General features: G+C 44.8%; 1 protein-coding gene across 1 annotated transcript; it reads left to right on the top strand.

The window, feature by feature from the left end:
* Positions 1–10,774: 10,774 nt before the first annotated feature.
* On the top strand, positions 10,775–11,734 carry LOC130474655 (zinc finger protein 239-like). Its single transcript, XM_056846349.1, has one exon. The coding sequence runs from the start codon at positions 10,775–10,777 to the stop codon at positions 11,732–11,734; it is 960 nt and encodes a 319-aa protein (XP_056702327.1).
* Positions 11,735–16,135: the final 4,401 nt, after the last annotated feature.

Below are 16,135 nucleotides of genomic sequence, written 5' to 3'. Positions count from 1 at the left end.
TAACATAATAATAAAAATAAACCAATAACAAAATCAAACACCATCAAGGTACGGAAAAGTCCAAATCTGCTTTCCTGGGATGCATATGGGGGTAATGTGAGAATTGCCTAATTGGATCAATCTTGTGTTTCCAACAGCAACCAGAAAAATGTTTTTGAGAAACCCATGATTAGGGTTGTCAACTTCTAGGTACTAGCTGGAGATCTCCTCCGTTTACAACTGCTCTCCAGCTTTGGTAACTGGACTCTATCGCATTGAAGTCCATCCCCTCCCCAAACCCTGCCCTCCTCAGGCTCTGCCTCAAAAACCTCCCGCCAGTGGCGAAAAGAGACCTGGCAACCCTACCCGTGAACAGGGTGTGCAGGTGAAAGCCTTCCCTTGTGTTTTCTGAGCATCTGGTACGCAGAGGTAAGTCTGCTTTGGAACATGGAAGTTCCATTTGGCCCTCATGGTTGACAGTTCTGGAATTCATCTCTTCCACTGAAAATCATAAAGATGTCATCAATATATTTAAAATAAATTTTTAAACAGTGGACCAAAGTGGTGGAAAATAAACTGTTCTTCAAAATTAGCCACAAACAAATTGGCAATAGTTGGTGATCTTGAAAATGAAAATAATTCTTGTCCAAAACAATTTCCAATAATTGCATAAAAAAAGAAGTAGAAGGAAACTTCGTGTTTCTCTTCTGTAAAGATCAGCTTCATTTGCAGATTCAAGGTGTGGCCATGGGTGATGCAGTTGCACCAGCTATTGCCAATTTGTTTGTGGCAAATTTGCTTCAGATATATTGATGACATCTTTATGATTTTCAGTGGAAGAGATGAATTTCAGAACATTTTTGGGTGGCTGAATAGTTTACAACCAACCATTAATTTTTCTTCTATATCTGACTTTAGTCAGATTGCTTTTTTTGGACACTTGAAGGACGTTTGAGAGTTAGACCATATACAACACCGACAGATAAGACTTCATTACCATATTATACCAGCTGTCATCTACCATGGTTAGTCAGGAATCTTCCTTATAGTTCCTTTTTACATGTCAAAAGGGCCACCCCGTCCCGTTAAGAGTATTATGTGGAAGATGAGAAACTGGCTCAGAAATTTCAACGATGGGGATACCCTACCAGAGTTGTTACATCAGCCAGAAATCATGCCACTTGTAAACTCAGGAAAGGTTTATTTACACAACATTCCAGTTATGACCGGGACAGTTCAATGTTTTTTTTTTCATTACAATTTTCTCCACTCGCTATGCAGATTAAGAGTATTATCCCTAGGCACTGGCATTTGGTAAACTCCATTCCGTCCTGCGATACTAAGCCTATTATTGGATTCATGAAATCTCGGTCCATTAAAGATCTCTTGGTACGGGCTGATATTAAAACTGCGAGTACTACACCCATTTTGAAAGGTCATTATAAAAGCCATGGATGCACCAAAATTTGTATTCATCCCTTTACTAAAAGAGCTTTTACTTTGAACCATTTTTTCTAATATTTCATCATCTAATGTTGTTTACATTCTTATTTGTCACTGTGATCTTTTATATGTGGGTGCTACCACACATTCCTTTAGACACAGACTCTCTGAACATTGCAGTAAAATTAGAAATTGAAATCTTCATTCTCCTTTAGTAGCTCATTTTATGGAAAAGCACCATCTACCAACTGATTTTTTTTCTTGGTTATTGACAGGATACTACTCAGACCTTATCAATTTCACAATATAGAAAAATTACTGCTACAGAGGGAAGCTTGCTGGATTTTTACCTTAAATTCATTGTTTCCAAATAGTCTTAATGACTGTTTGGATTTATGTCCTTTCCTATAAACTGGGCCAGAGTTTTATCTCATATTTACGGAACATCTTCCTTAGTTAGTTTTTAGTCCCTTTAAGGATGGACACTCCTACATGCATATAGTCTTTGCTGATGCAATAGACTTTCACTTCAGCCTTATTCCTTCCAGGCTGCACATGCTCATTTGAACTTCATCGATTTATTCTGTGAGTTTGTTAACTGGGTTTGAGAGGTTTTTCATTTGTGCATAGATATGTGTGCTACACATGAACACATGAAGCTGCCTTGCACTAAATCAGACCCTTGGGTCCATCAAGTGAGTATTTTCTATTCAGACCAGCAACGGTTCTCCAGGGTTTTAGGTTGGGGTCTTTCACATCACCTACCTGCCTGGTCCCTTTAACGGGAGATGCCGGAGATTGAACCTGGGACCTTCTGCATGCCAAGCAGATGCTCTACCACTGAGCCACAGCCCCTCCCAGTCTACTAAATGGTACATACTTTATTTATTACAGATTTGTAGTTCATACAAGATAATTTCTTCAATTTGGCTAATGGCTTACAGTAAACTCTATGTAACATGGCTGGCAATTGGTAATATGTCCATATTGTGTGATAACTGTATGCATTATATTCTTGTTTGTTGTAGAATCACAAGGTCATAGTTTGAAGACGAGATATCGAAATGGGAAATTAGCCGGCATACTGTCACTGGACTGTTGTGTTTTTGATTACCTCAGCTAATGCTTGGTTTCTGTTTATTATACGTGTACTATATTATCATGGTTTACAATTATTCTGTTATTACTTACAATAACAGTTTATACGATGTGCCTTTGGATTTTTTTGGCTAGCCATTTGGAAAATTTAATGTTCACATTATCTGTTTGATTTGGAATCCTTTGTAATAATGTATTTTGGATTAGCTGCAGATATTGTATGCAAATCTTGCAACCTCTGGTGCTATGCACCTTTTTCCCTTCATTGTTCAGAGGTTTCTCCCCCTCCCCCCTTTTTGTTCAATCTGTACGCCAAACATATCATAAGGAAAGATGGATTAGATTTAGATGAAGGCAGAGTGAAAATTGGTGGAAGGAACATTAACCATTTGAAATATGCTGATGACACCACATAACTGGCAGAAATAGTGAAGACACGAAAAAACTACTGATGAAGATTAAAACAGAAAGTGCCAAAGCAGGATTCAAAGGGAGGTCCTGATACATAGAGCCTCTTCACAGAGCAAGCAGGGGGAGTCGCTCAAGAGGCAGAGTGCTTGCTTAGCATGGGAGAGGTAGAAACCACTGGAAACCACCCCTTCTCAGGTTGACACGAACCCTTCCTCAGTAGCAGTGGGGAATTAGCTCAAGTAGTAGAGTGCTTGCTTAGCATGCGAGAGGTAGTGGGATCGATGCCCACATTCTCCAACAAGAGCGCCTTGACCACAGAGTGAGGGTGGTTACACGCTGGCTTTTTGGTTCACATGTAAGTCTTCTCTTTTCCTTCCAACCTAGGGTGATACATGCCAGCATGGTAAAGTAACAGGGGGATCAGGGGGATTTGTTTTGACCAAGCATTTAAAACTGGGAGCCAATCAATGGAATGCATAGTGCCTCTTCCCAAACCAGTCAGGAGAATTAGCTCAAGATGTAGAGCACTTGCTTAGCATGCAAGAGGTAGCAAGTTCAATGCCTGCATTCTCCAGCACTGGACAGCCCTGTCTGCTTCCTTCTTTTGCTGGCTAGAGCCAGGGGGTGCAAGGCCTTCCTTGGCCCCATACCCAGGCAACCACCTCAAGACTCTCCCTTCTTCTGGGGATGATGTGAACACTTTCCCACCAGCACTGGGGAATTAGCTCAAGTGGTAGAGTGCTTGCTTTGCATGCAAGAGGTAGTGGGATCAATGCCCACATTCTCCAGCACGGTTTGCTGCCTCCTTTTGCTGGCTAGAGCCATAGGGAGTGAGGCTTGGCTTGGCCCCATATACTAGCAATCACCACTGGAGTCCCTCCCCTCCTCAGGGTGATGCGACTGCCTTCTTACCAGTGGTGAAGACTTAGCTCAAATGGTAGAGTGTTTACTTAGCAAGCAACAGATGGCAGGATTGATGTCTGCATTCCTCAGCACTGGACAGCTCTCTCTGCTGCCTTCTTTCCCTGGCCAGAGCCATGGGGAGCAACATCTGCCTTGCCCCAGTGCCCTGGAAACCACCCCTTCTCAGGTTGACACAAACCCTTTCTCAGTAACAGTGGGGAATTAGCTCAAGTGGTAGAGTGCTCACTTAGTATGCAAGAGGTAGTGGGATTGATGCGCACGTTCTCCAACTAAGAGCACCCTGACCATAGAGTGAGGGTGGTTGCGCACTGGTTCACATGTAAGCCTTCCCTTTTCCCTCCAACCCAGGCTGACACATGCCAGCATGGGAAAGTAACAGGGGAGTTAGAGTGATTTGTTTTGACCAGGCATTTAAAAATGGGAGCCATTCAATGGGATGCATAGTGCCGCTTCCCAAACCAGGCAGGGGAATTAGCTCAAGATGTAGAGCGCTCATTTGGCATGCAAGAAGTAGCAGGATCAATGCCTGCATTCTCCAACACTAGACAGCCCTGTCTTCTATTTTCTTTTGCTGCTCAAAGCCATGGGGATCAAGCCCTACCTTGGCCCCAAACCTTGGCCACCATCTCCAGAGTCTCCCTTCTTCTCAGGATGATGTGAACCTCTTCTCCCTAGCAGTGGGGAATTAGCTCAAGTGGTAGAGCGCTCGCTTAGCATGCGAGAGGTAGCAGGATCAATGCCTGCATTCTCCAGTAGCGAACAGCCCTGTCTGCTGCCTCCTTTTCCTGGCCAGAACCATGGGGAGTGAAGCCTGCCTTGGCCCCATACCCTGGCAACCACCTCTAGCATCTCTCTCCTTCTCACGATGATACAAACCCCACCGGTGCTGGGGAATTAGCTCAAGCGGTAGAGTGCTCACTTAGCACTGGGATCGATGCCCACATTCTCTACCCTGACCAAAAGAGTGAGGATGGCTCTGCATTGGCCTTTTGGGTCACATGTAGGGTTTTCTCCTCCAGCCCAGGGTGACATTTGCCAGCAAAACCGATACTAGTTCCTCAAGAATGTGAAGAAAGCTCCATAATCTCATAGAGCCTTATTACAGATTCTTTGATACGCATTTCTTTCAACTTGAAATTGGAGCTTTGTAAGCAAATCTCTCCAAAAATGTACTATGCAAAACACACACCTTCATTCCATTCTGAACAGTGACTATAGTGATAGCTACAATCACAGACAGCTTTAAAAGAGTATTAAATTCATGGAGGAGAGGCCCATTGATGCCTACTAGCCAGAAAAACTACAGGAAATCCGAGGCAGTAAACCTCTGAATCCCAGTGCCAGGAGGCAACATCAGAGAAGGCCTTGGCTTCTAGGCCCCATTTGGCCCTCCATGGCAACTGGTTGATCACTGTTTGAAACAGAATACTGGACTAGATGGACTACTGGTCTGATCCAGCAGGGCACCTCTTAATTCTAAAAATAATATGAGGAAGAAGAAGAGGAAGAGGAGGAAGAAGAAGAGTTGTTTTTTATATGCCAACTTTCTCTCCCACTTAAGGAAGAATCGGACCGGCTTACAATCACCTTCCCTTCCCCTCCCCGCCATCAGGATGTAATTGATTTGTTGCTGCTCTTTGATGTAGCTAATTTCCAGAGAGGTAGAGGGGGGGATTCCTTCCCCAACCTTTCAGTGCATGCCTGAGATGAACTAGGGTAGTTATTCCTAACATGATGAAGACGGGCTGTGGCTCAGTGGTAGAGCAGCTGCTTGGTGTCCAAAAGGTCCCAAGTTCAATACCTGGTATCTCCACTTAAATGAACCAGGCAAGTAAGTGACGTGAAAGACCTCTACCTGAGACCCTGGAGAGCCACTGCTGGTCTGAGTAGACAATACAGACTTTGATGGACCACGAGGGTCTGATTCAGTATAAGGCAGCTTCATGCGTGATGCCTTTGGGTGCCATGAAAACTGCAAATGTGTTTTCTGGTATTCGCTTCTTCACCAAAGCAAATAGCCACTCAGATTTCCTCCTTTTCCTTGGAGCCCAGAAGGCCTCACCTTTGGGTCTGCAGGCAGCATCATATTTTGTGATGGGGCTGATCCCACCCCCATGACAGCCATTTTCTTATGGTACTCCTTAGGTTCCTCCTAGGTAAAGGTAAATTTGAATAAATAAATAAATAGTCCCCTGTGCAAAGCACCGGGTCATTACTGACCCATGGGGTGACATCACATCCCAATGCTTACTAGGCAGACTTTGTTTACAGGGTAGTTTGCCATTGCCTTCCCCAGTCGTCTACGCTTTACCCCCCAGCAGGCTGTGTACTCATTTTACCGACCTCGGAAGGATGGAAGGCTGAGACTAGGGTTGCCAGGTCCCTCTTCACCACCAGCAAGTTGTTTTTGAGGTGGAGCCTGAGGAGGGCGTGGTTTGGGGAGGTGAAGGACATCAATGCCATAGAGTCCAATTGCCAAAGCAGCCATTTTCTTCAGGTGAACTGATCTCTATCGGCTGGAGATCAGTTGCAATAGGAGGAGGTCTCCAGCTAGTACCTGGAGGTTGGAAACCTTAGGCTAAGTCAGCCTTGAGCCAGCTACCTGGTTGACTCAGCTTTCCATCCTTTGGGGGTACTTGTTCTCATAATTCCAAAAACACAGATTAAACAAGATCGGGGATGCTTGATTACAGCCAGTTCACACAGCTGCCAGTGGCTAATCCCATATATATTACTTTGCATAGACTCCATTCCCACTTTGCATTCATAAAATGGGACCATGTGCACAGAGTCCAATGCTTGCAACTCTTCTCTGAGCACTCCAGCTATCTTCTTACTGTCTTGTGCCCCCCTTTGAAAAAGGAGATTCTTCTCCCCTGTTCCCTCAGGCCACTCCCATTTGCCTAACCTAGTCATTTCTCACTTTTATATGCCACACTTCCTAGGAGGAATTCAAGGTGTTTCCATTCTAAAATTCACAACAGCCCTTTGAGATAGGATAAGCTGGTTTGTAATTACACCGTGAGCATCTGTGAGCCAGCGTGGTGTAGTGGTTAAAAGTGGTGGACTCTGATCTGGAGAAGCGGGTTTGATTCCCCACTCCTTCACATGAGCGGCGGACGCTAATCTGGTGAACTGGATTTGTTTCCCCACTCTGACACATGAAACCAGTTGGGTGACCTTGGGCTAGTCACACTCTCTCAGCCCCACCTACCTCACAGAGTGTCTGTTGTGGGGAGGGGTAGGGAAGGTGATTGTAAGCTGGTTTGATTCTTCCTTAAGTGGTAGAGAAAGTTGTCATATAAAAATAAATTCTTCTTCTTAGGGGTGGTGGTCATAACCAGGCCTATGTGGTTCATGTCCTGCACTATAACCATGATGCCACCTTGGCTTTCTAGGATTCTTGGCTAGTCAAGAGATCAGGTTGCTAAAAACTGGCTCTACTCCTGTCTCTGTAACAGAAGCCTGACATTCAGCAGTTCTAACAGGTGAAGCCTGTTCCTGGCTTGGAGACCACAATATTGGGGAATTGGGAAAGCTCCACTTCTTGATATTTTCATTTAAAGCAACAGGAGCAGTGCAAGTTTTCAAAGGTGACAGCCTTATCTATGCAATGCCTCAATATTCCTATACCAGTACACGGGTACCTCCTCCAGCACCATAAAGAACATGCTGTTGAGTCACAACCCACACAAGGCAACCCCATCCACGGGACGTTCGAGGCAAGAGATGAACAGAGGTGGTTTGTCATTGCCTTCCCTGCATTGCAGTTTCCATCTTCCTTGGCGGTCTCCTATCTAAGTACTGACTGTGGGCAGCCCTGCTTAGCTCCCGAGCTCTGATGAGCCCAGGCTAAGTTGGGCAATTCAGGCTGCTCTAGTACCATAAAGCCCTACATTATCATTTCCCATGTATTACACTTTTAAGGTTCCTTTTCCGTACGCTGCCACATGCCTCTCCTTTTTTGTTTTACAAATGTGAAAGCAGAAATCTCCCCTCCTGCGAGGCTCTTGACTTTTTTTTTTTTTAGATAACACATTTGTATTTGTGTTCTTTTCATACACACACACAGAGAGAGTTTCTCCAAGAAACCCTGCAAGGTATTAACTGAGACAGAGGGATTTCCCCAACCCTGTGCAGTGGAGATCATGGCAGAGCCAAGGTTAGGATTGCCAGTTAGTTGAAGGAGGCTGGGGGGGTGTAATCTTGTCCCTTTAACAGAGGTATGGTCTGCAGAAATCGGGAGGTGAAACTTTTAATGAGGTGGAACTGAAAATTATCCCCCTGCCTGTAGCTCAACCTGCAGTTAAAGGGATGCCTACTGGGCTCTGTTCAGAAGATCCCACCCCCCACCCCCCCGTAGGAGAGCCAGCATGGTGTAGTGGTTAAGAGCAGTGGTTTAGAGCAGTGGTCTCTGATCTGCAGAACTAGGTTTGATTCCCCACTCCTCCACATGAGCAGCGGACGCTAATCTGGTGAACTGGATTTGTTTCCCCACTCCTCCGCATGAAGCCAGCTGGGTGACCTTGGGCTAGTCACACTCTCTCAGCCCCACCTACCTCACAGGTGTCTGTTGTGGGGAGGGGAAGGGAAGGTGATTGTAAGTTGGTTTGACTCTTCCTAAGTGGTAGAGAAAGTTGCCATATAAAAACCAACTCCTCTTCTTCATTTGAACATTCATCATCCAATTGCCTACCTATAATACTCTTTCACTTCCCTTTAAGAGACAGCTGCAAAACAAATTAAGCGAACTCAAAAGGCTTTTCAAGGTGATCTGTCACTATCATTCGAACCCCACCCATTAAAGGAGGTTTATAAAACTGATATTTCCTTCAAGCTGGGCCTCTTTTTTTTTTTAAGAGTCTGAGATAAAATAGATACTGCAGTTAGAAATGAGTGGTTATGTCTGAAGAAGTTTGATGATTTGAGTGGTGAGTGGGGGGCTTTTGAGGCAGTTTGAACGGAAGGGGTCTTTTAAGAGAGCAAGGGTTTGTTTGTTTTTCCTGGTTTTAGCAGAAAATGTTTTTAAACTATTATTGTAAGCCATCTTGATCCATGAGGAAAAATGGGGTAGAAATGTTCTCATAAATAATAGTTATGTAGGGTTTATGTGAAAGCTTTCAGAGCCTTGAGAAGGCTTTTAATGGTCTATGTATTGTGCTTTATTATTGATGATAAGTTCTTCGTTCTGTGTGATGGTTTTAAAAACTGTAAACAAATATCTTCTTAACTCTTGTAGATGCTTATAGAGATGCTCTCTTTTTACGTTTAAGATCGCTTACTGGATCTCTTTTCTGTACCTACTTAAAAGATCTTTCTGTCTTGGTCATTCATTTTATTTATGTTTGTTCTTATTTAGGGAGTTCTACTAATACAGCTGCAGAAAACAAGATAATAATTCTTTTGGGTAAAGTCTGTACCAGCAAAACACAAATTGTCTTGCAGAGATATTCTCTATAAACTAGGTTCCTGGGAGCAATCATGTATGCATAGGGTTGCCAGCTCCGGGTTGGGAAATACCTGGAGATTTTGGGGGTGGAGCCTGAGGAGGGCAGGGATTGGGGAGGGGAGGGACTTTGTTGCCAGGGAGTCCAATTGCCAACGCGGCCATTTTCTCCAGGGGAACTGATCTCTGTTGCCTGGACATCAGTTGTAACAGTGGGAGATCTCCAGCCACCACCTGGAGGTTGGCAACCCTACGTATGCAGAGGAGACCACTTAGAAATCTCCGCACACAAGCCCTGTTTTTTCTCTCATTTGCAGAATTCTTTAAGGGGTTATGAGAACCTTGATTTTTCCTGTTCTTTCTCTTCTCTTTGGTGACTCCCAACATCTTGTCGCTCTAGGAGCATATATTGTTATCAGGCCATTTTGTGTGCGTTTGTATGCGTTTAGTAGTTTATTTCATTAGATGCAGTTAGTGAGTTCCTGAGGATGTCAAAATAAGGGGTTGGGGGGAAAGGGGGTGGCAGCTCTAAACATTTGTGTTTAGGAGCTGTGCTTTATAAGAGATGAGTCACTGGAAAGGGCACAGTACAGAGGGATGTTTGTGTTCTTTTTATGCTCTTTTGTAGAAAGAACTGCTTGTTCTCTTCCCTTACTTTCATGTGAGAATCTTGATAAAAGCAACGTGAGTGACTTGTGTATACCTGGTGGCCAGAGTGAGGAGACTTAACTCTAGGGGGAGAAATGCATTAATTTCTTCAAGAACTCTCCTACCAATTGCCGACATAATTCTTCTAACTTACGAAGAACTTGGTAGCTTGCTTCTAGACTGTGTAGTCAAGTATGAGTATTTCCATCATTCCAAGGTTTATTCACAAAGGGCAAAGTCATTCAGTGCATGCTTGGGAACACTCTGCTTATGGATCTCTGTGTGTGTTAAGTGCTGTCAAGTAGCTTCTGACCCCTGGCATCCCTATGAATCAATGTCCTCCAAAGTGTCCTATCATGAACACCCTTGCTCGGTGCTTGCAAACTGAGCTCATGGTTCTAGGCTATTGGAAGTCCAAAGTCTGCAATCTTACTATCCTACTATTATGCCTTGAGCTTGGGGGTAGAAAACCAAGAGCTGAAGCTCCCCCATGATTTGGCCACCTGTTAAAGCCACAGGAGCCCAGCCAGAAAACACACTGGCCCTCCTATGAACACATGAAGCTGCCTTATACTGAATCAGGCCCTGGGTCCATCAAAGTCATTATTGTCTACTCAGACCAGCAGCGGCTCTCCAGGGTCTCAGGCAGAGGTCTTTCACATCACTTACTTGCCTCATCCCTTTAACTGGAGATGCTGGGGATTGAACCTGGGACCTTCTGCATGCCAAGCAGATGCTCTACCCCTGAGCCACAGCCCCTCCTATCCTGCGGAGGTGTCCATATTGACCTTTCTTTGCTTCATTCTCCTTATTTTCCAGGCAACGATGGCCCCTAGAGTCCATGGAACAAGAGAAGGCAGCAGCTACAGTTCCCAGACACATCCTGAGGATCCTGCCCTAGTTCAGAAGAGCTACCAATGCCCAGTATGTGGGAAAAGCTTCCAGCGGAGCCCCAACCTTCTCACTCACCAAAGAATCCACACCGGGGAGAGGCCTTACCAATGCCCGCAGTGTGGAAGGTGCTTTAGTCAGCAGTCAAGCCTCACTATCCACCAGAGAATCCACACCGGGGAGCTGCCTTACCCCTGCCCGCAGTGTGGGAAGCGTTTCCGCCAGAGTTCGAACCTCCTGAAACATAAGCAGCTCCACGCAGGCGTGAGGCCTCACCTGTGTTCAGAATGCGGGAAGAGTTTTGCTCAGCGCTCAAACCTTCTCACCCACCAGCGGGTTCATACTGGGGAAATGCCTTTCCTGTGTTCCGAATGCGGGGAAACCTTCAGGCAGCACCGGAGCCTCCTTCTCCACCAGAGGCTCCACAAGGAAGACGGATCTTGGGGCTACAACTGCCCCGAGTGTGGGAAAACCTTCTCTCAGAGTTCAGACCTGGCGAAGCATCTGAGAGTCCACACAGGGGAGATGCCGTACAGCTGCCTCTACTGCGGGAAAAAGTTCCGCTACGTTTCGAACCTGAACCGGCACAGGAGAACCCACACCGGGGAGAAGCCCCATGCGTGCCGGCAGTGCGGAGAGTGCTTTAGCCACTTGTCCAGCCGGAATATGCACGAGAAGGTCCACACGGGCGAGAGGCCGTATGGTTGCGCTGAATGTGGGAAGAGATTCATTTCCAGCTCCAAGCTCGTCAGGCACCTGAAAATCCACTCAAAGGAGATGTCCTATATCTGCAGCGAGTGTGGGGAAAACTTCCTTTGCCATCCAAACCTCATGAGACACCAGCAAGTCCACAGGCCTCGCAGCTCCCGTTTAAAAGGAAAGCCAAGTCGATGACCCAGCCGGTTTGCGAGGTTAAAGGCCCCATCCTCTCTGCCAGGTAATTCATTGTTAGGGTTGCCAGGTCCCTCTTTGCTGGTGGGAGGTTTTTGGGGTGGGACTTCAATGCCACAGAGTCCAATGGCCAAAGCGGCCGTTTTCTCCAGGGGAACTGATCTCTATTGGCTGGAGATCAGTTGCAATAGCAGGAGATCTCCAGCTAGTACTTGGAAGTTGGCAACCCTACTGATCATTACAAGCCCCCCCCCCCAGTACTACTGCTGTTAGGGTTGTGAGAAAGGGGAGTAGGGTTGCCAGGTCCCTCTTCGCTACTGGTGGGAGGTTTTTGGGGTGGAGTCTAAGGAGTGTGGAGTTTGGGGAGGGGAAGGACTTCAATGCCGTAGAGTCCTATTGCCAAAGCAACCATTTTCTCCAGGTGAACTGATCTCTGTCGGCTGGAGATCAGCTGCAATAGCAGGAGATCTCCAGCTAGTACTTGGAGGTTGGCAATCCCAGAGGGGAGGCCTGGCTGCGATTTCTGCTGGACCATAGGGGTCAGACCCTCTCAAGGCCGTGGGGGCCTTGACAAAGGCCCATGCTGTCTATCCCTGGACCATTTTGTGTGTGATAATACCTGTAAATCTCCACCCCCTCATAAAGCAAATAGCTCTGGAGGTGGGGTGATTTACACCAGGGAGATGGTGCAAGCGAAAGGTTTGATTTCCCCTCTAGGGGCTATAGGCTGGCAACTCTTCATAGGGAAATTCCTGGAGATATTGGGTGTGGAGCCTGGGAAGGGGAGAGACCTTATCATGGTACAACGCCATAGAGTCCACCCTCCAGAGCAGCTGTTTTCTCCAAGAGAATTGATCTCTGTAATCTGGAGGTCCCCAGGCCCCTCCTGGAGGTTGGCAACACTATGTGGCAAATTTTGATAGACACTTTATAATAATAGATCCAATGTTCCCACTTACATAGTCCAGACTACAGGAGGGCCTTCACCCTGATGCGTTGTAACGCACTCCCTTCAGCCGTTTTGGAAGGGAGATACAAAAAGATCCCATATGCAGGACGATTATGCCCCTGCTCTGATGGGAGTACTGAGACCCTTGAGCATGTTGTGTTTGAATGCAAAATCTATAATAAGATACGAGAAGCCGTTCTTTCTGTATTATCGGGCCTCCCAGGGCGATCCAGAGCTTTTAGTCTTTTTAACATGCTCTCAGACAAGGAGATGGAGATAACTTGTAAAGTGGCCAAATTTGGGTGGCAAGCTTTGAGGATCAGGCGTGCATGGGTTGAACTTAATGGTTGAGCAATTTTAAATTTATATTTATGCTAATTCCAATTATGTAATATTTTTAAAATTATGCACATAACGGCTTTTATGAGTGAGAGATTGTAAGAAGTTATAGGGGCTCGCACTTGATACTCTTTTATATGTGTTATGTTATGTAAGTATATCTGGTATGTTTTTATGCTGGTCTCGGACTGTATTAAACTCTTTTCTTCTAATAGATCCAATGGCCGTTCTCCTGCTGTGTTCTCAAGTTATGGCCCATCGTATTGGAGATTTAGTGGTTCGCTGCCAAAAGATGATGTGAGGCCCGCTGGTTTAGATGGGCCGGACAAATCATGGAGGATGTGCCTATTCACTGTGGGGGCTAAATGGCCTTCCTCTCTCTCCCACACACTGAATAATGCACTTTCAACCTGTTTTCAGTGCACTTTGCAATTGGATTTTAGGGAAAACCCTCTTGCAAAGGATTGCTGAAGTGGATTGAAAGTGCATTTGTGTGAAAGCACCCATTTGTCTCTTCCTCTCCCCCAGCATTTGATACTGACCTTGGATATGGAAGATTCACCACTTTTACATTGTATTTTTGTGAGCTTCTAGGTGCCCCTGGCTGCAGCTGAAAACAAAATTATTCCCTTGATGGGTGTCTGGGTCTGATCCAGAAAGGGCCTTCCTTAGGTACTTTCTCTTCCCCTTGTCACAGATTCTCTAAAGAAGAATCCTAAGAAATTGCACATGTTCCTGTAAAATACTGTGGACTTGGTGGCATTGGGGAGTCCTTTCCCCCCCAGGTTTTCAGCATGTTTATTTGACATCTCATAAGCTTGCCGGCCAAATCGCCACATGGCTCCATGATCAGACGCAAAAGGGATTATGGGTTTCTGGCACAAGAGGCTCGTCAACTCCTGCTCCTTGATCTACTCCTACTGTTGTTTGAAATGGGCTGGTAAAGTTTCCATTGGGTGGACAGCAGCTATGTCGTGGCTATAACACCCTAAATCTTCAGTGCTTTGGAAGCAAGCCAGATGAATGTCTGTGGAACATCCTTCTGGCCAGTGATTTAAGACTGGAAGTACACTTATTTTCCACAGCCTGGGTAAGGGCGAACAGTGAAGATTATGTTATGCTGGAGTTATTGGGTGAGGTTACCCAAGAGTGTGTTTCTGCAGTTAGCATGAATGGGAGGCATCGGATCCAAGAATATACGTGCATTGAAGGACGAGGGGTGGTTTCTTGACTGGTGTCCATGTAGTCCTGCTGAAGGAAATGGCCATGTAGCAATGAGAACTATAGCTTCGGTACAAAATGCGAAGGTGACTTAAAGAGAATGTGAAACTATTGATTATAAGGTATGTGTGTGTGACCAGCTAAAACTACTCCCAAGCAAGCTTGGAGAAAAAGAAAAATGCTCTGTGAGCTGTGAAGTGTCCAGGAATAGGGAAACTCTTGAACACCTATAAAAGATTGTATATGCTGGCAGAGAGAAAAAAATAATAGAAGGAAGGTGTGAGGTGTTTGGTATGGATAACCTTTTTTTCCCCCACTTGGTGGCTACAACAGAAATTGAGTCTCTGAAAGTAGATTCTACCTATTTCTCTCAAGGAGCCAGCAGACCCATAATATTATTATTTTTGTGGGCAATGGTTTGAAGGGGTCTTATTTTTTGTGCTTGAAATGTTCTGTGCCTCTTGCTTAAAAGGGGGCGTCTGTGGATGGTTATTTGTGTGTGTGTGTGAGCATATGTTTTCCTCTACAATAAATGTCAGATTGCTCAAACTGTGTTTTCTTTAGTACAGCTGCTGTGCGCATTAAAACTAGAAGAACATTACAAGCACGTATGTGGGTCGGATTGGGTGAAGTGGGAGGAACGGATTAGTTGCCAAGAGCATCTGAACTTCTAGGCAGTAGGAAGGACAGTACCCAGCTACAGCATTCCCATCCTGCCCTTCTTCTCTAAGGGACCCAGGAAAGCATAAACGGTACTCCCTATCCTACTTTATCTGCGCAATCCTATGGAGTTCAGGCTAAGGTGGGGAATGTGTGGCTCTCCCAAGGTCACCCAGTAACCTTTACGCCTGAGCAGGATCCCAAATCCAGATCCTCATCAGACATTGTAACCACCACACATAGTGTGAGTCCAGGTATCCCTGAGAAGCAGATTGCTGGGGTACTTCTAGACCCCAGCCCCAAAATGTACAGAACAATAGCTCTTCTGTCTCTGTTCGAGGACAGCTGGAAATGTCTTGGGCCAGGGACTACTGGTAAGTTGGTTCCAGCTGAGCGCAGTGGTCTTTGGGGTGTGTATTGGGAGAGGCGGTCCTGGAGGTATGATGGTCCCAGGCAGTTTAGGGCTTTAAAGATCAACACCCAAGACCCTTTTTTAATAATAATAAAAAAAACTATTTCAATATACAAACAAAACATATAAACATAAATTATATTCATGCAATTTATGTGAAGCTTTTTAAATTTATATTTTAGTAGTTTGCTTCTTTTTGAGTTACATTACTCTATCTTCTCAATATATCTTCATATCTAATAATATATTTGTTGTGAAACATGTATTACCTGAATCATCTTCTGTTTTGATTTAATCCCATTCTTAATTTTCAACTATATAATTAAAAAAACTTTCAATTTTTTCTGAAATTAGACTATTATGTATGAAGGATGTTAGTTTTACCATAGTCGCATATTCAGTTAGCTTATTCATTCATTCAAATCTGGGTATTTGCCTTCCATTTTGCTACATATTTACTCTTGTTGCCGTCGCCACGTACTTGAATAATTTGCTATATATTTTTGGAGTATTACTTGTTAAGATATTTAGTAGCATACTTTTTGGATCCATTGCAAACTTGTTTTAATATTTTTTGCATTTCATCATGTATCACTGTCCAATGTTTTCTTGCTTTCTTACATGTCCACCATATATGATAAAATGTTGCGTCTGTGTTCTGGCATTTCCAACACTTCCCGTTACAGTCTTTGTTACCAATTCTCTCAATATTTGACATTCTATAAACTTAATTTCTTTAGTGCAAAGATATTCCCGCTGACTCATATGTATGTTTCCTCCAAAATTTCACATCCATTTTATCATGCAATCTTTTAGTTGCTGT

Source organism: Euleptes europaea, chromosome 1, assembly GCF_029931775.1.
Source record: "Euleptes europaea isolate rEulEur1 chromosome 1, rEulEur1.hap1, whole genome shotgun sequence".
NCBI classification, from domain to species: domain Eukaryota; kingdom Metazoa; phylum Chordata; class Lepidosauria; order Squamata; family Sphaerodactylidae; genus Euleptes; species Euleptes europaea.
This window is presented reverse-complemented; position numbering and strand designations above follow the sequence as displayed.